General features: G+C 43.0%; 1 protein-coding gene across 1 annotated transcript in view; it reads right to left on the reverse strand.

Moving 5' to 3' along the window:
• Positions 1-323: 323 nt before the first annotated feature.
• The window catches only part of LOC120019539 (otoferlin-like), a 127,134-nt gene continuing 113,563 nt past the window's right edge, over positions 324-13,894 (reverse strand). The window contains exons 34-45 of the mRNA XM_038962838.1: positions 12,679-12,827; positions 12,163-12,435; positions 11,859-11,986; positions 11,407-11,577; positions 10,657-10,817; positions 10,389-10,531; positions 10,099-10,187; positions 4,783-4,881; positions 1,863-2,104; positions 1,502-1,680; positions 1,190-1,290; positions 324-504 (exon numbers count right to left, since the gene is read on the reverse strand). Coding sequence (XP_038818766.1) covers positions 324-504; positions 1,190-1,290; positions 1,502-1,680; positions 1,863-2,104; positions 4,783-4,881; positions 10,099-10,187; positions 10,389-10,531; positions 10,657-10,817; positions 11,407-11,577; positions 11,859-11,986; positions 12,163-12,435; positions 12,679-12,827 — 1,916 coding nt within the window. The remainder of the gene's footprint in view (positions 505-1,189; positions 1,291-1,501; positions 1,681-1,862; positions 2,105-4,782; positions 4,882-10,098; positions 10,188-10,388; positions 10,532-10,656; positions 10,818-11,406; positions 11,578-11,858; positions 11,987-12,162; positions 12,436-12,678; positions 12,828-13,894) is intronic.

Consider the following 13,894-nt stretch of genomic DNA (forward strand, 5'->3'; position numbering starts at 1 on the left):
AAAGAGGTTGAGGGATAGAAGAAAGAGGTTATAGAAAAGGAAGGTGGTAGAAAGGGGAGAAGAAGATGTGATAACATCCATTGAGTGACAGATACCGCAGGAGATGGGAGGAAAAGGATAGACAGATATGGGATCAGTGAAAAGGAGGAACAGAGGAGAGAACTGGAGAGGACCAGAGAGAGGACCAGACAGAAAAAAGGAGAGGACCAGAGAGAGGGTAAATGATAAAGAGAAAGTGACAGAAAAGAAGGCACAGGAGAGGAAACGGTAGGATAGGAGAAGAGAGAGGGGGCTACCAGTGGCCCTGGTAGGTCTCAACCCCCTCAGGCCCCCAACATCTTCTTGACCAGGTATCCAGGGAAGGAGTATAGGAATAGACCCAACAGGAGTAGCAGCAACAGCAGGCCCAGGGCCTTGAGGATCAGCCAGCGGTAGTTGTGCCAGATGAAGTAGCGGATGGACTTCAGGGTGTTCACAAACCACATGAGACTGGTGTCCGGGCGACTTCAGAAGGAGGGGAGGAGGAGGAGGGGATGTAGATGGAAGGAAAGACAACGCAGGTTGGAGGGGAGAGAGGGAGGCAACACAGAGACAGTAAGAAAGGAAACAGAGGGAAACGTGAAGAGATGACAGGAAGAGAACAGTGTGATGGTGTGAAAGTGTGTTCACATTGCAATGAGGTGCAGGTGTCAAAATAGACTATATTTCTTATTATTATTTCAAGTCATTGTGTGCATCACATAACCTCTGAATAAGCCAGTGTGGCTCAGTTGGTAGAGCACAGTGCTTGCAATGCCAGGGTTGTGATTCCCATGGAGGACCAACGTGACAAAGTATGAAAGGTGTACAGTATGCACTCCAGTCGCTCTGGAAAAAAGTGTCTACTAAAATGTAAACCATTATCAGCTTCTGATGGATGCAGAAGAGAGGTTTAGAAATAAATGACCGGGAGAAATCAGTCGGTTTTAACACTTGCACAGTGTTATTTTTGCATGGTGTGAATAGAACCCCTGAAGAAAGGAGGAGTATAGGAAAGTTGATCATGTCTGACTCTGTGCCATTATTTTCTGTTTCCCACCTTCGCTTTTAACATTGAGTTATTTGTGATTGTGTACGTTTTGTCTGAATGTGTATGTGGGTATAGTCTTAGTGTGAGTGTGTGTGTATACTGTAAATATAAAGATTTTACTTTGGTTTCTCCAGAGGGTCAGGCTCATTGCGTCCCAGACCAACAGGACTTTTCTCCGCCTCCTCTGCCGACATGAGATGAAGCTCCGCCTCCACTTTACCCTGAGAGGAAGACACAATGATTCTCTCTCTCTCTCTCTCTCTCTCTCTCTCTCTCTCTCTCTCTCTCTCTCTCTCTCTCTCTCTCTCTCTCTCTCTCTCTCTCTCTCTCTCTCTCTCTCTCTCTCTCTCTCTCTCTCTCTCTCTCTCTCTCTCTCTCTCTCTCTCTCTCTCTCTCTCTCTCTCTCTCTCTCTCTCTCTCTCTCTCTCTCACCGTGAGTTCCATCTCGTCGTTCTCGTCGCGAGCCACGAATGGCCACCAGCCCTTGACTCTTTTCTGTTTGAAGATGGAGATGCAAGGCAGCTCTGCCTGGTTCTGGACCATGTTTATAGAACACTGCTTGGCTGTCTTCGCCCCGCGGGGAAACCTGTTCAGGTCCAGCTCTATCGCACCTGTCAGGAGAGACAATACATGACATTAGAGGATAACTGAGGAGATGACAGAGCTTGAGGGATGAGATAAAGGAGCTGTATATGGCCGAGTGAATGGAGAACATTTGAGAAAAATGACCCAAATAAATTAAAGAAGAATGTGTAGAGTTCTAGAGAGCTCCAGCAGTGTAGGCCTACAGTACCTAGGAAGTCATCAGCGGAGAAGTGGTCAGCGTCCCAGACCTGCAGGGTGAGGCGTGCAGGGATCTTGTACTCGGTCTCGTCCCAGGAGAACATGGACTCCTTTTTGGAGATGACGATCTTCTCCTCAGCCATCAGGTAGTCGAAGGGGAACACGAAGCGCCAGTTGAAATTCCCCTCGCCCGTCAGAGAGTGGTAGTGGACGTCTGTGTCCTGCTTGTCCTCCTGCTGACCCTTCAGCCAGCTGGGTTAAAGGTCAAAGGTCACACGGGGTCAGAGGTTAGAGGTGAGGGTCATGTTGACCTGATGATGTAGTAAATTAAGTGTAAGGACTGTGTTATTATTGGGTTATTTTTGCATATTAACAAGCTTCACTTATCATGCTCTGTGTGAAGGTTGTCTGTGGAGGTTAGGCAGACGCAGTGAAGATCAGATCACCATTTTACATCAGTCAATGTGATTTAAGATTGCTATGGATCATTCATAGTATGACTCAGTATGTGTTTTATGCATTACAGGTCTGGTCCATTGAATACACAAAAAGGATGTTAGTGTTTGAAAAGCAAAACACGTATGGTGGGACCCTCCAATAAGAAACCAGCCAGTAATGACAAATGTATGAGATTATTAATTAAATAAAATGGAAACATGGCTGTGAAAAGTGGTCATAGTGTGTGCACCTAGGTGAATTCTATAAAAAGTATTACCACCGTAAAACAACTGAATAAGAATAGAGTTTACACTGTGTATTTAAATACAAATTGCCTGAAATTGCCTGATTTGGTGTTGGACGGTCACATATTACAAATGCCATGCACACACAAAGCTTTACAAAAAGAGTCAAATACATTTTTATGACAGTGCTTTCCTTCATTGGAGGGAAGATGCAGATACAAGATTAACATTAACAGAAGTGTCTTACAATGCAAATCTAGTGTCAATGCCGTATCAGCACAGTGTGGGGTGACAGACTGACTTTATTCCCTGCAGTATCAGCACAGTGTGGGGTGGCAGACTGACTTTATTCCCTGCAGTATCAGCACAGTGTGGGGTGGCAGACTGACTTTATTCCCTGCAGTATCAGCACAGTGTGGGGTGGCAGACTGACTTTATTCCCTGCAGTATCAGCACAGTGTGGGGTGGCAGACTGACTTTATTCCCTGCAGTATCAGCACAGTGTGGGGTGGCAGACTGACTTTATTCCCTGCAGTATCAGCACAGTGTGGGGTGGCAGACTGAGTTTATTCCCTGCAGTATCAGCACAGTGTGGGGTGGCAGACTGACTTTATTCCCAGCAGTATCAGCACAGTGTGGGGTGGCAGACTGACTTTATTCCCTGCAGTATCAGCACAGTGTGGGGTGGCAGACTGACTTTATTCCCTGCAGTATCAGCACAGTGTGGGGTGGCAGACTGACTTTATTCCCTGCAGTATCAGCACAGTGTGGGGTGGCAGACTGACTTTATTCCCTGCAGTATCAGCACAGTGTGGGGTGGCAGACTGACTTTATTCCCTGCAGTATCAGCACAGTGTGGGGTGGCAGACTGACTTTATTCCCTGCAGTATCAGCACAGTGTGGGTTGGCAGACTGACTTTATTCCCTGCAGTATCAGCACAGTGTGGGGTGGCAGACTGACTTTATTCCCTGCAGTATCAGCACAGTGTGGGGTGGCAGACTGACTTTATTCCCTGCAGTGGTGCCAAGTGGCCAGTGGTTGGTGAGGAGGGTTCAATTCCATTTAAATTCAGAAAGGAAAGCAAAATTCCAATTTCATGAATTGAAAATTTATCTTTGAAAATGTATGTCAGTTTTAAATTCTTCAACTGGAATTTCAACACATTTTCTGTTGGACTGAATTGAAAACCTGAAGGTGGGCACATTTGAGAAGCAGGAGGGGAGGAGCCTCGGCCAAAAACTTTTCTACGACTTTGAATGTCCATTAGTATTGATATACTCTCAACAGCATCATTAATAAGTGCCAGCAAATGACAATACAATTGCAAAAACAATATGGAATCCATTCCATTTCCCATGCAAGCCTTTTTTGCTAATGCTGCCATGCATGAGGCTTCCTGGAATCCCGAGTAGTTTTAACCCCTGCCCAAGACAATCTACAACTGTTGTAGGAATGCAGGACCATACCAGTTAAACTAATGACAGTAAGGATGATTAGCAATTGGCAAGTCAAAATGGAATACTGTTATTGAGTTATCCTAGCTTATATCCAATTTAATGTGCATGAGAACTGACAGAATCTTTTATCTTCTAAATGTGTCATTCACAGAACTTATTGCAAACAGTTTTCAATCCATTATCTGGTTAATTCAATAATGATTAGTGAATTTCAGATTAGTGGATGGCCTAGCCCTAGTGTCATTTGTTGACACGTTGACCTATTTGCTGTTTAAATGGTATGGTCCTGATTGGCTTCCTCTGTCTGTAGGCGTAGTTTACTGCGTGCTGATAGGAGGGCTAAGGGAGAAGTGTTGGGTCTTGAGCAGGGGAGCTGCGTGCGGATTGGATAGCTGAGGGAGGGGCGGGTAAGGAAGGGGGGAGGGGTTTGTACGAGCCATGCGATTTAAACGTTTGTTTTACCCCCTGACATAAATGTCAGACATCTTTTCTCCTGTCATGAAAGCATCGTCCTCTAGAACTACGTCATCAGTGTTCCAAATAATAACACGCAGTTCCAAGCTGGACAACAGCACAGCATCGACACACAGGAGAGAGAGAGCGAGAGAGAGAGAGAGAGAGGACGACAAACAAGAGACACAAACAAACACGCAACACACGGAAAACGTGGAAACAAACAAAACAAAACAAAAAAACAATGATTAACGCCAAAAAAACGCGGAAGCACGCCACTTCGTCACACCCACGGGGCTATCGGGTCATAACGCCGCAGCCCTCTGTGGTACCTACCCCCTGACAAATATGTCACTGGACTTTTCCCCAGTGAAGTAATCATCGTCCTCCAGTATTACTTCGTCTGTATTCCATATAATCACCCTGAGCTCATATCTGGTGAAGGGGAGGAAGGAACACACACAGTTGGACTGTTGTTGTCTAGTGCTTAATTGGCCCTGGAAGGTGGCTGTACACTCCTATGGTGAGACATGTACCAGGCCAGGTCTAGTGCTAGATAACCAACCTACTCTAATGAGATACAACACTTACCACAGAAAACCACTAGATAACCAACCTACTCTAATGAGATGCAACACTTACCACAGAAAACCACTAGATAACCAACCTACTCTAATGAGATGCAACACTTACCACAGAAAACCACTAGATAACCAACCTATTCTAATGAGATACAACACTTACCACAGAAAACCACTAGATAACCAACCTACTCTAATGAGATGCAACACTTACCACAGAAAACCACTAGATAACCAACCTATTCTAATGAGATACAACACTTACCACAGAAAACCACTAGATAACCAACCTACTCTAATGAGATGCAACACTTACCACAGAAAACCACTAGATAACCAACCTACTCTAATGAGATACAACACTTACCACAGAAAACCACTAGATAACCAACCTACTCTAATGAGATGCAACACTTACCACAGAAAACCACTAGATAACCAACCTACTCTAATGAGATACAACACTTACCACAGAAAACCACTAGATAACCAACCTACTCTAATGAGATGCAACACTTACCACAGAAAACCACTAGATAACCAACCTACTCTAATGAGATGCAACACTTACCACAGAAAACCACTAGATAACCAACCTACTCTAATGAGATGCAACACTTACCACAGAAAACCACTAGATAACCAACCTACTCTAATGAGATGCAACACTTACCACAGAAAACCACTAGATAACCAACCTACTCTAATGAGATGCAACACTTACCACAGAAAACCACTAGATAACCAACCTACTCTAATGAGATGCAACACTTACCACAGAAAACCACTAGATAACCAACCTACTCTAATGAGATGCAACACTTACCACAGAAAACCACTAGATAACCAACCTACTCTAATGAGATGCAACACTTACCACAGAAAACCACTAGATAACCAACCTACTCTAATGAGATGCAACACTTACCACAGAAAACCACTAGATAACCAACCTACTCTAATGAGATGCAACACTTACCACAGAAAACCACTAGATAACCAACCTATTCTAATGAGATACAACACTTACCACAGAAAACCACTAGATAACCAACCTACTCTAATGAGATGCAACACTTACCACAGAAAACCACTAGATAACCAACCTATTCTAATGAGATACAACACTTACCACAGAAAACCACTAGATAACCAACCTACTCTAATGAGATGCAACACTTACCACAGAAAACCACTAGATAACCAACCTACTCTAATGAGATACAACACTTACCACAGAAAACCACTAGATAACCAACCTACTCTAATGAGATGCAACACTTACCACAGAAAACCACTAGATAACCAACCTACTCTAATGAGATACAACACTTACCACAGAAAACCACTAGATAACCAACCTACTCTAATGAGATGCAACACTTACCACAGAAAACCACTAGATAACCAACCTACTCTAATGAGATGCAACACTTACCACAGAAAACCACTAGATAACCAACCTACTCTAATGAGATGCAACACTTACCACAGAAAACCACTAGATAACCAACCTACTCTAATGAGATGCAACACTTACCACAGAAAACCACTAGATAACCAACCTACTCTAATGAGATGCAACACTTACCACAGAAAACCACTAGATAACCAACCTACTCGAATGAGATGCAACACTTACCACAGAAAACCACTAGATAACCAACCTACTCTAATGAGATGCAACACTTACCACAGAAAACCACTAGATAACCAACCTACTCTAATGAGATGCAACACTTACCACAGAAAACCACTAGATAACCAACCTACTCTAATGAGATGCAACACTTACCACAGAAAACCACTAGATAACCAACCTACTCTAATGAGATGCAACACTTACCACAGAAAACCACTAGATAACCAACCTACTCTAATGAGATGCAACATTTACCACAGAAAACCACTAGATAACCAAACTACTCTAATGAGATGCAACACTTACCACAGAAAACCACTAGATAACCAACCTACTCTAATGAGATGCAACACTTACCACAGAAAACCACTAGATAACCAACCTACTCTAATGAGATGCAACACTTACCACAGAAAACCACTAGATAACCAACCTACTCTAATGAGATGCAACACTTACCACAGAAAACCACTAGATAACCAACCTACTCTAATGAGATGCAACACTTACCACAGAAAACCACTAGATAACCAACCTACTCTAATGAGATACAACATTTACCACAGAAAACCACTAGATAACCAACCTACTCTAATGAGATACAACATTTACCACAGAAAACCACTAGATAACCAAACTACTCTAATGAGATGCAACACTTACCACAGAAAACCACTAGATAACCAACCTACTCTAATGAGATGCAACACTTACCACAGAAAACCACTAGATAACCAACCTACTCTAATGAGATGCAACACTTACCACAGAAAACCACTAGATAACCAACCTACTCTAATGAGATGCAACACTTACCACAGAAAACCACTAGATAACCAACCTACTCTAATGAGATGCAACACTTACCACAGAAAACCACTAGATAACCAACCTACTCTAATGAGATGCAACACTTACCACAGAAAACCACTAGATAACCAACCTACTCTAATGAGATGCAACACTTACCACAGAAAACCACTAGATAACCAACCTACTCTAATGAGATGCAACACTTACCACAGAAAACCACTAGATAACCAACCTACTCTAATGAGATGCAACACTTACCACAGAAAACCACTAGATAACCAACCTACTCTAATGAGATACAACATTTACCACAGAAAACCACTAGATAACCAACCTACTCTAATGAGATGCAACACTTACCACAGAAAACCACTAGATAACCAACCTACTCTAATGAGATACAACATTTACCACAGAAAACCACTAGATAACCAACCTACTCTAATGAGATACAACATTTACCACAGAAAACCACTAGATAACCAACCTACTCTAATGAGATACAACATTTACCACAGAAAACCACTAGATAACCAAACTACTCTAATGAGATACAACACTTACCACAGAAAACCACTAGATAACCAAACTACTCTAATGAGATACAACACTTACCACAGAAAACCACTAGATAACCAACCTACTCTAATGAGATACAACATTTACCACAGAAAACCACTAGATAACCAACCTACTCTAATGAGATACAACATTTACCACAGAAAACCACTAGATAACCAAACTACTCTAATGAGATGCAACACTTACCACAGAAAACCACTAGATAACCAAACTACTCTAATGAGATACAACACTTACCACAGAAAACCACTAGATAACCAACCTACTTTAATGAGATACAACACTTACCACAGAAAACCACTAGATAACCAAACTACTCTAATGAGATACAACACTTACCACAGAAAACCACTAGATAACCAACCTACTCTAATGAGATACAACATTTACCACAGAAAACCACTAGATAACCAACCTACTCTAATGAGATACAACATTTACCACAGAAAACCACTAGATAACCAAACTACTCTAATGAGATACAACACTTACCACAGAAAACCACTAGATAACCAAACTACTCTAATGAGATACAACACTTACCACAGAAAACCACTAGATAACCAAACTACTCTAATGAGATACAACACTTACCACAGAAAACCACTAGATAACCAACCTACTCTAATGAGATACAACACTTACCACAGAAAACCACTAGATAACCAACCTACTCTAATGAGATGCAACACTTACCACAGAAAACCACTAGATAACCAACCTACTCTAATGAGATACAACATTTACCACAGAAAACCACTAGATAACCAACCTACTCTAATGAGATACAACATTTACCACAGAAAACCACTAGATAACCAAACTACTCTAATGAGATACAACACTTACCACAGAAAACCACTAGATAACCAAACTACTCTAATGAGATACAACACTTACCACAGAAAACCACTAGATAACCAACCTACTCTAATGAGATACAACATTTACCACAGAAAACCACTAGATAACCAACCTACTCTAATGAGATACAACATTTACCACAGAAAACCACTAGATAACCAAACTACTCTAATGAGATACAACACTTACCACAGAAAACCACTAGATAACCAAACTAGTCTAATGAGATACAACACTTACCACAGAAAACCACTAGATAACCAACCTACTCTAATGAGATACAACATTTACCACAGAAAACCACTAGATAACCAACCTACTCTAATGAGATACAACATTTACCACAGAAAACCACTAGATAACCAACCTACTCTAATGAGATACAACACTTACCACAGAAAACCACTAGATAACCAACCTACTCTAATGAGATGCAACACTTACCACAGAAAACCACTAGATAACCAACCTACTCTAATGAGATGCAACACTTACCACAGAAAACCACTAGATAACCAACCTACTCTAATGAGATGCAACACTTACCACAGAAAACCTGGAAGGGATATAAGTAGGAAAACTACATCCTTCTGCTTTGAGACTCATATCTACAGCACTTCATATAGGATCATAAATAAGAAGCAAAACGTCAATCAAACCTTTAGGAAATGTTTAGGTTGTGCCTTGATCTATCTGGTAATGTGTAACATATACTGTACCTCAGAGGTAGCTGGTGGGAGGAGCTATAGGATGATGGGCTCACTGTAATTGTTGGAATGGTATTAATGGAATGGAGTCAAACATGTGGTTTCTATTTGTTTGATGTGTTTGATACCGTTCCATTGATTCCATTCCAGCCATTACAATGAGCCCGTCCTCCTATAGCTCCTCCCACCAGACTCCAATGCTGTACCTACACTAAAAAGGTGCTATCTAGAACCTAAAAGGGTTATTCGGCTGTCCCCATAGGAGAACCCTTTGAAGAACCCTTTTTGGTTCCAGGTAGAACTCTTTTCACAGAGGGTTCTACCTGGAACCCAAAAGGGTTCTACCTGGAACCAAAAAGGGTTCTCATATGGGAACAGCCTAAGAACCCTTTGAGAACCCTTTTTTCTAAGAGTGTACACTGACTGGACTCTGACACTTCCGCCGGCCCCAGACATGACATACTTCTTTGGTTTACGTGGTGATATGTCAATGGCGGGTCCAGGTGCTGGCATGTCCATGGGGAACATGTCTACCCACATCTCAATCCGCCCCTGTGGGGTTAAACAGAGGTCATAACAGGTTATAACAGCTCATAACAGCTTCATCATCCAATATTATTAATTATTTTACCCTCATAAGGCACTATATTATCAATTAACTCAAAAGTGATCAAAATTTATTAAACTCTTAGTTCCAGATGAACCCTTATAATAACGTTATACTAATAATAAGTAGGAGTGTGTGTGTGTGACCTGCTCAATGCCAGGGTGGTCAGGGTTGAGTAGGGGTCTTGTCTCGACGTGTTCTGGGATGAGTTTACAGCCCACCCTGGGGATCTCCTCCCAGTGCTTCAGGACCGTCAGGGCCAGGTGCTCGTCTGTCTGCTTCTTCAGACCTATACACACGTACACACGCGCACACACAGACGCACAGTAAATGTCAGGTCTCTAAATGTAGGCAAAGCTTAATAAATATATTTTCAACAGCACAAATGTATCATACTGTATGTCAAAAACATACCATTCTCATCCTCGATCTCTGTGGTACCCATGAAGACGCGGTTGGCGACCTTGACCCTGCCCCCAGGGCCGTAGTGGGGGCCGTCCAGCTTGCCCTCCTTACACAGCTTGGCCAGGATCTGGCTTGGCTTCATGGGGTCACGCCACACGTTGTAACCATGTCTACCAGGAACAAACAACAACACCAGAATGTTGTCGATATTTACTTTATTTTCTATTTTCTTACATTTTGGGGGGGAAACAGACAGACAGAGGAACAAACTAACTAACTAACTAACTAACTGACAGACAGACAGAGGTATAAACTAAACAGACAGACAGACAGACAGACAGACAGACAGACAGACAGACAGACAGGCAGACAGGCAGACAGGCAGACAGACAGACAGACAGACAGACAGACAGACAGACAGACAGACAGACAGACAGACAGACAGACAGACAGACAGACAGACAGACAGACAGGGGTATAAACTAAACTAACAGACAGACAGACAGACAGACAGACAGACAGACAGACAGACAGACAGACAGACAGACAGACAGACAGACAGACAGACAGACAGACAGACAGACAGACAGACAGACAGAGGAACTTACTAACTAACTAACTAACTAACTAACAGACAGACAGACAGACAGACACACAGAGGAACTTACTAACTAACTAACAGACAGACAGAGGAACAAACTAACAGACAGACAGACAACGGACCGTAGAACAGAATGACATGGACAGACAGGAACTCACACAGAGTAGCTGTTAGCGATGCCACAGGTAGCTCTGTGTTTGCTGTAGAAGCGGTTCTCCAGGTCGATCTTGGTCTCCCCGATGAGGTCATCAGTGCCCACCAGATCCCAGTCATACACTGACACTGTCAACATGGACTCCATGGGGAACGTAGCCTCCATGTCAAACGCCCTGAGAGAGGAGGTGGAGGGAGTGGAGGGAGGGAAGGAAGGGGGGAGGAAGGGAGGGAGGAATAGGAGTGGGAGGGGATAGACAAGAAAGGGAGAGATGGAGAGAGTAGGGATGACATTTGAGATAAGAAGTGGTTAGCTTTTTATAGATTGCGCTCCCGATGCATCTATGCCAGTTACAAGAGTACAGTAATGCTTCAATACACTTGATTGCAATGTTCTATATGAGTTGGCTTGTTGAATCAGCACCAATGTGCAACGAATGTATCCATCCACACTCACTTGCCAAAGACAGGGTTGAGCTGTTTGGAGATATAGTTCTCTTTATCCTTCAGCTCTGACTTGCCCAGTTTGATGACAACATAGGGGTCCGCTTTCCCATTGACATCAGCAGGGTGGAGGTCTGTGGCCTGGAATACAGTGTTGGTTTGTGGTATGGTTTAGGTTTTTACTTACAATCTATTGAACCCTTATTTTACCAAGTGAGTTGAATGAGAATACATGATTAGGTCGCTGAAGTTAAGAGCAACAACCTGGGAAAGATTTGGTTTATGGTTAGAGGTTAGAGGTTAGGGGTGTCACTCACCCTGACCACGAAGATGCGCACGAGCACGTTGATAGGGTCATTGTGTGGAATGCTCTGGAACATGCCCATGTTAGGGTCAAAGCCCACCTCCCGGGTGATCTCCTCAGACAGAGGCAACTTGTACATGCACATGGAGCCCTTGAATCTGCCCACGATCCTGTCGTCATCCAGGGCTGCTTCATCGTCGTCCCCTGCCTTCCCTCTGTACAGGTTGAAGGTGTGGAGCCAGTCCTCAAAGTTATCATACTCTGCCTCCAGCTCCTTGTTGTACACCTGGACAATACACACACACACACACACACACACACACACACACACACACACACACACACACACACACACACACACACACACACACACACACACACACACACACACACACACACACACACACACACACACACACACACACACACGTGGAATGGTATCAGGCACACTCTGAACAACAAGGTGTGTGTGTGTGTGTGTGTGTGTGTGTGTGTGTGTGTGTCCAGTGGAATCTCTAGTCCTACTGACCAGCAGCTCGTCCACTTTGGGTTTGCTGGAGTGTTTCTCTGTCCCCTCTCCTGCATGGTGGCTCTTCTTCTTCTCCTTGTTCCTGCTCTTGTCTCGGCTCTTCTCCTTCCCCTTGAAGCCTTTTACAGGGAGGTCATCAGGTTTGATATCTGATTGTGGGGTGAGTGGAAGGAGTGGAGGAGGGGGAGTGGAGGGGGGCAGGGGGGGGTGAATAGGGAATTGATGGAGGAGGAAGAGGAGGGGAGTGAGGTGGGGAGGGAGGGGTGAAGAGGGACGAATGGATGGACACGACACAACACCCCAGATGTCAATCAACATGAAAGTTGACATCTGACCCCTCTGGCCATCCATTGCCAGGGCTACTGAAATCCATTACATCATGAGTAATTAAAATGGAAAATACAAGTAACTACCAAAAATAATGGAAACACTTGAGTAAATACATACAAAGTACAAAGTATATTAAAATGAATTAAGCAATTAACATCCCATCATGCTTAAGGTCATGTATAAAAATGCTGGGCAGGCCATTATTTTGGCCATAATTTTTGCTTCTATGGCTATGCCCCCATAGGATGAATGGTTAGATGAGCGTGAAAACATATGCCATGGCCGTCTCAGTCACCAGATCTGAACCCGATTGAACACTTCTGGGAGATTCTGGAGTGGCGCCTTAGACAGCGTTTCCCACCACCATCAACAAAACACCAATTATGGAATTTCTCTTGGAAGAATGGTGTCGCATCCCTCCAATAGAGTTTCAGACAGAATCTATGCCAAGGTGCATTGAAGGTGTTCTGGTGGATTGTGGTGGCCCAACACCCTATATTTATTTTGGCAGTTACCTGTATTTGTAATCACCTGTATTTGTAAAGACCCACATTATCCTTTTTTTCCAATTCTGGGAGAATATCTTCATAGGAATTTGGTAAAAAAACACATTTATCTTTTTTCAAAGTTTTAGACTTTGATTTAAAATTGAGTTTGTGGTAATTAGTAGATGTATAGATGTATTAGATGTATCCACAATATTTGCTTGATAGGGAATCATTTATGGTTATATCAGGGGATTAAGGGATAAAGGGATTGATTTGCTTTATAAGCATATAAGCAAATGTTGCAATCCTTAATGGTTTAGTTTATCAGCCAACTTTCATGGTAGTGCACGGCAGGGTTGGTCATGCTGGTGTGAGGGGTCGATGGGTATGATATGAGG

The sequence above is a fragment of the Salvelinus namaycush genome, chromosome 24 (genome assembly GCF_016432855.1).
Source record: "Salvelinus namaycush isolate Seneca chromosome 24, SaNama_1.0, whole genome shotgun sequence".
NCBI classification, from domain to species: domain Eukaryota; kingdom Metazoa; phylum Chordata; class Actinopteri; order Salmoniformes; family Salmonidae; genus Salvelinus; species Salvelinus namaycush.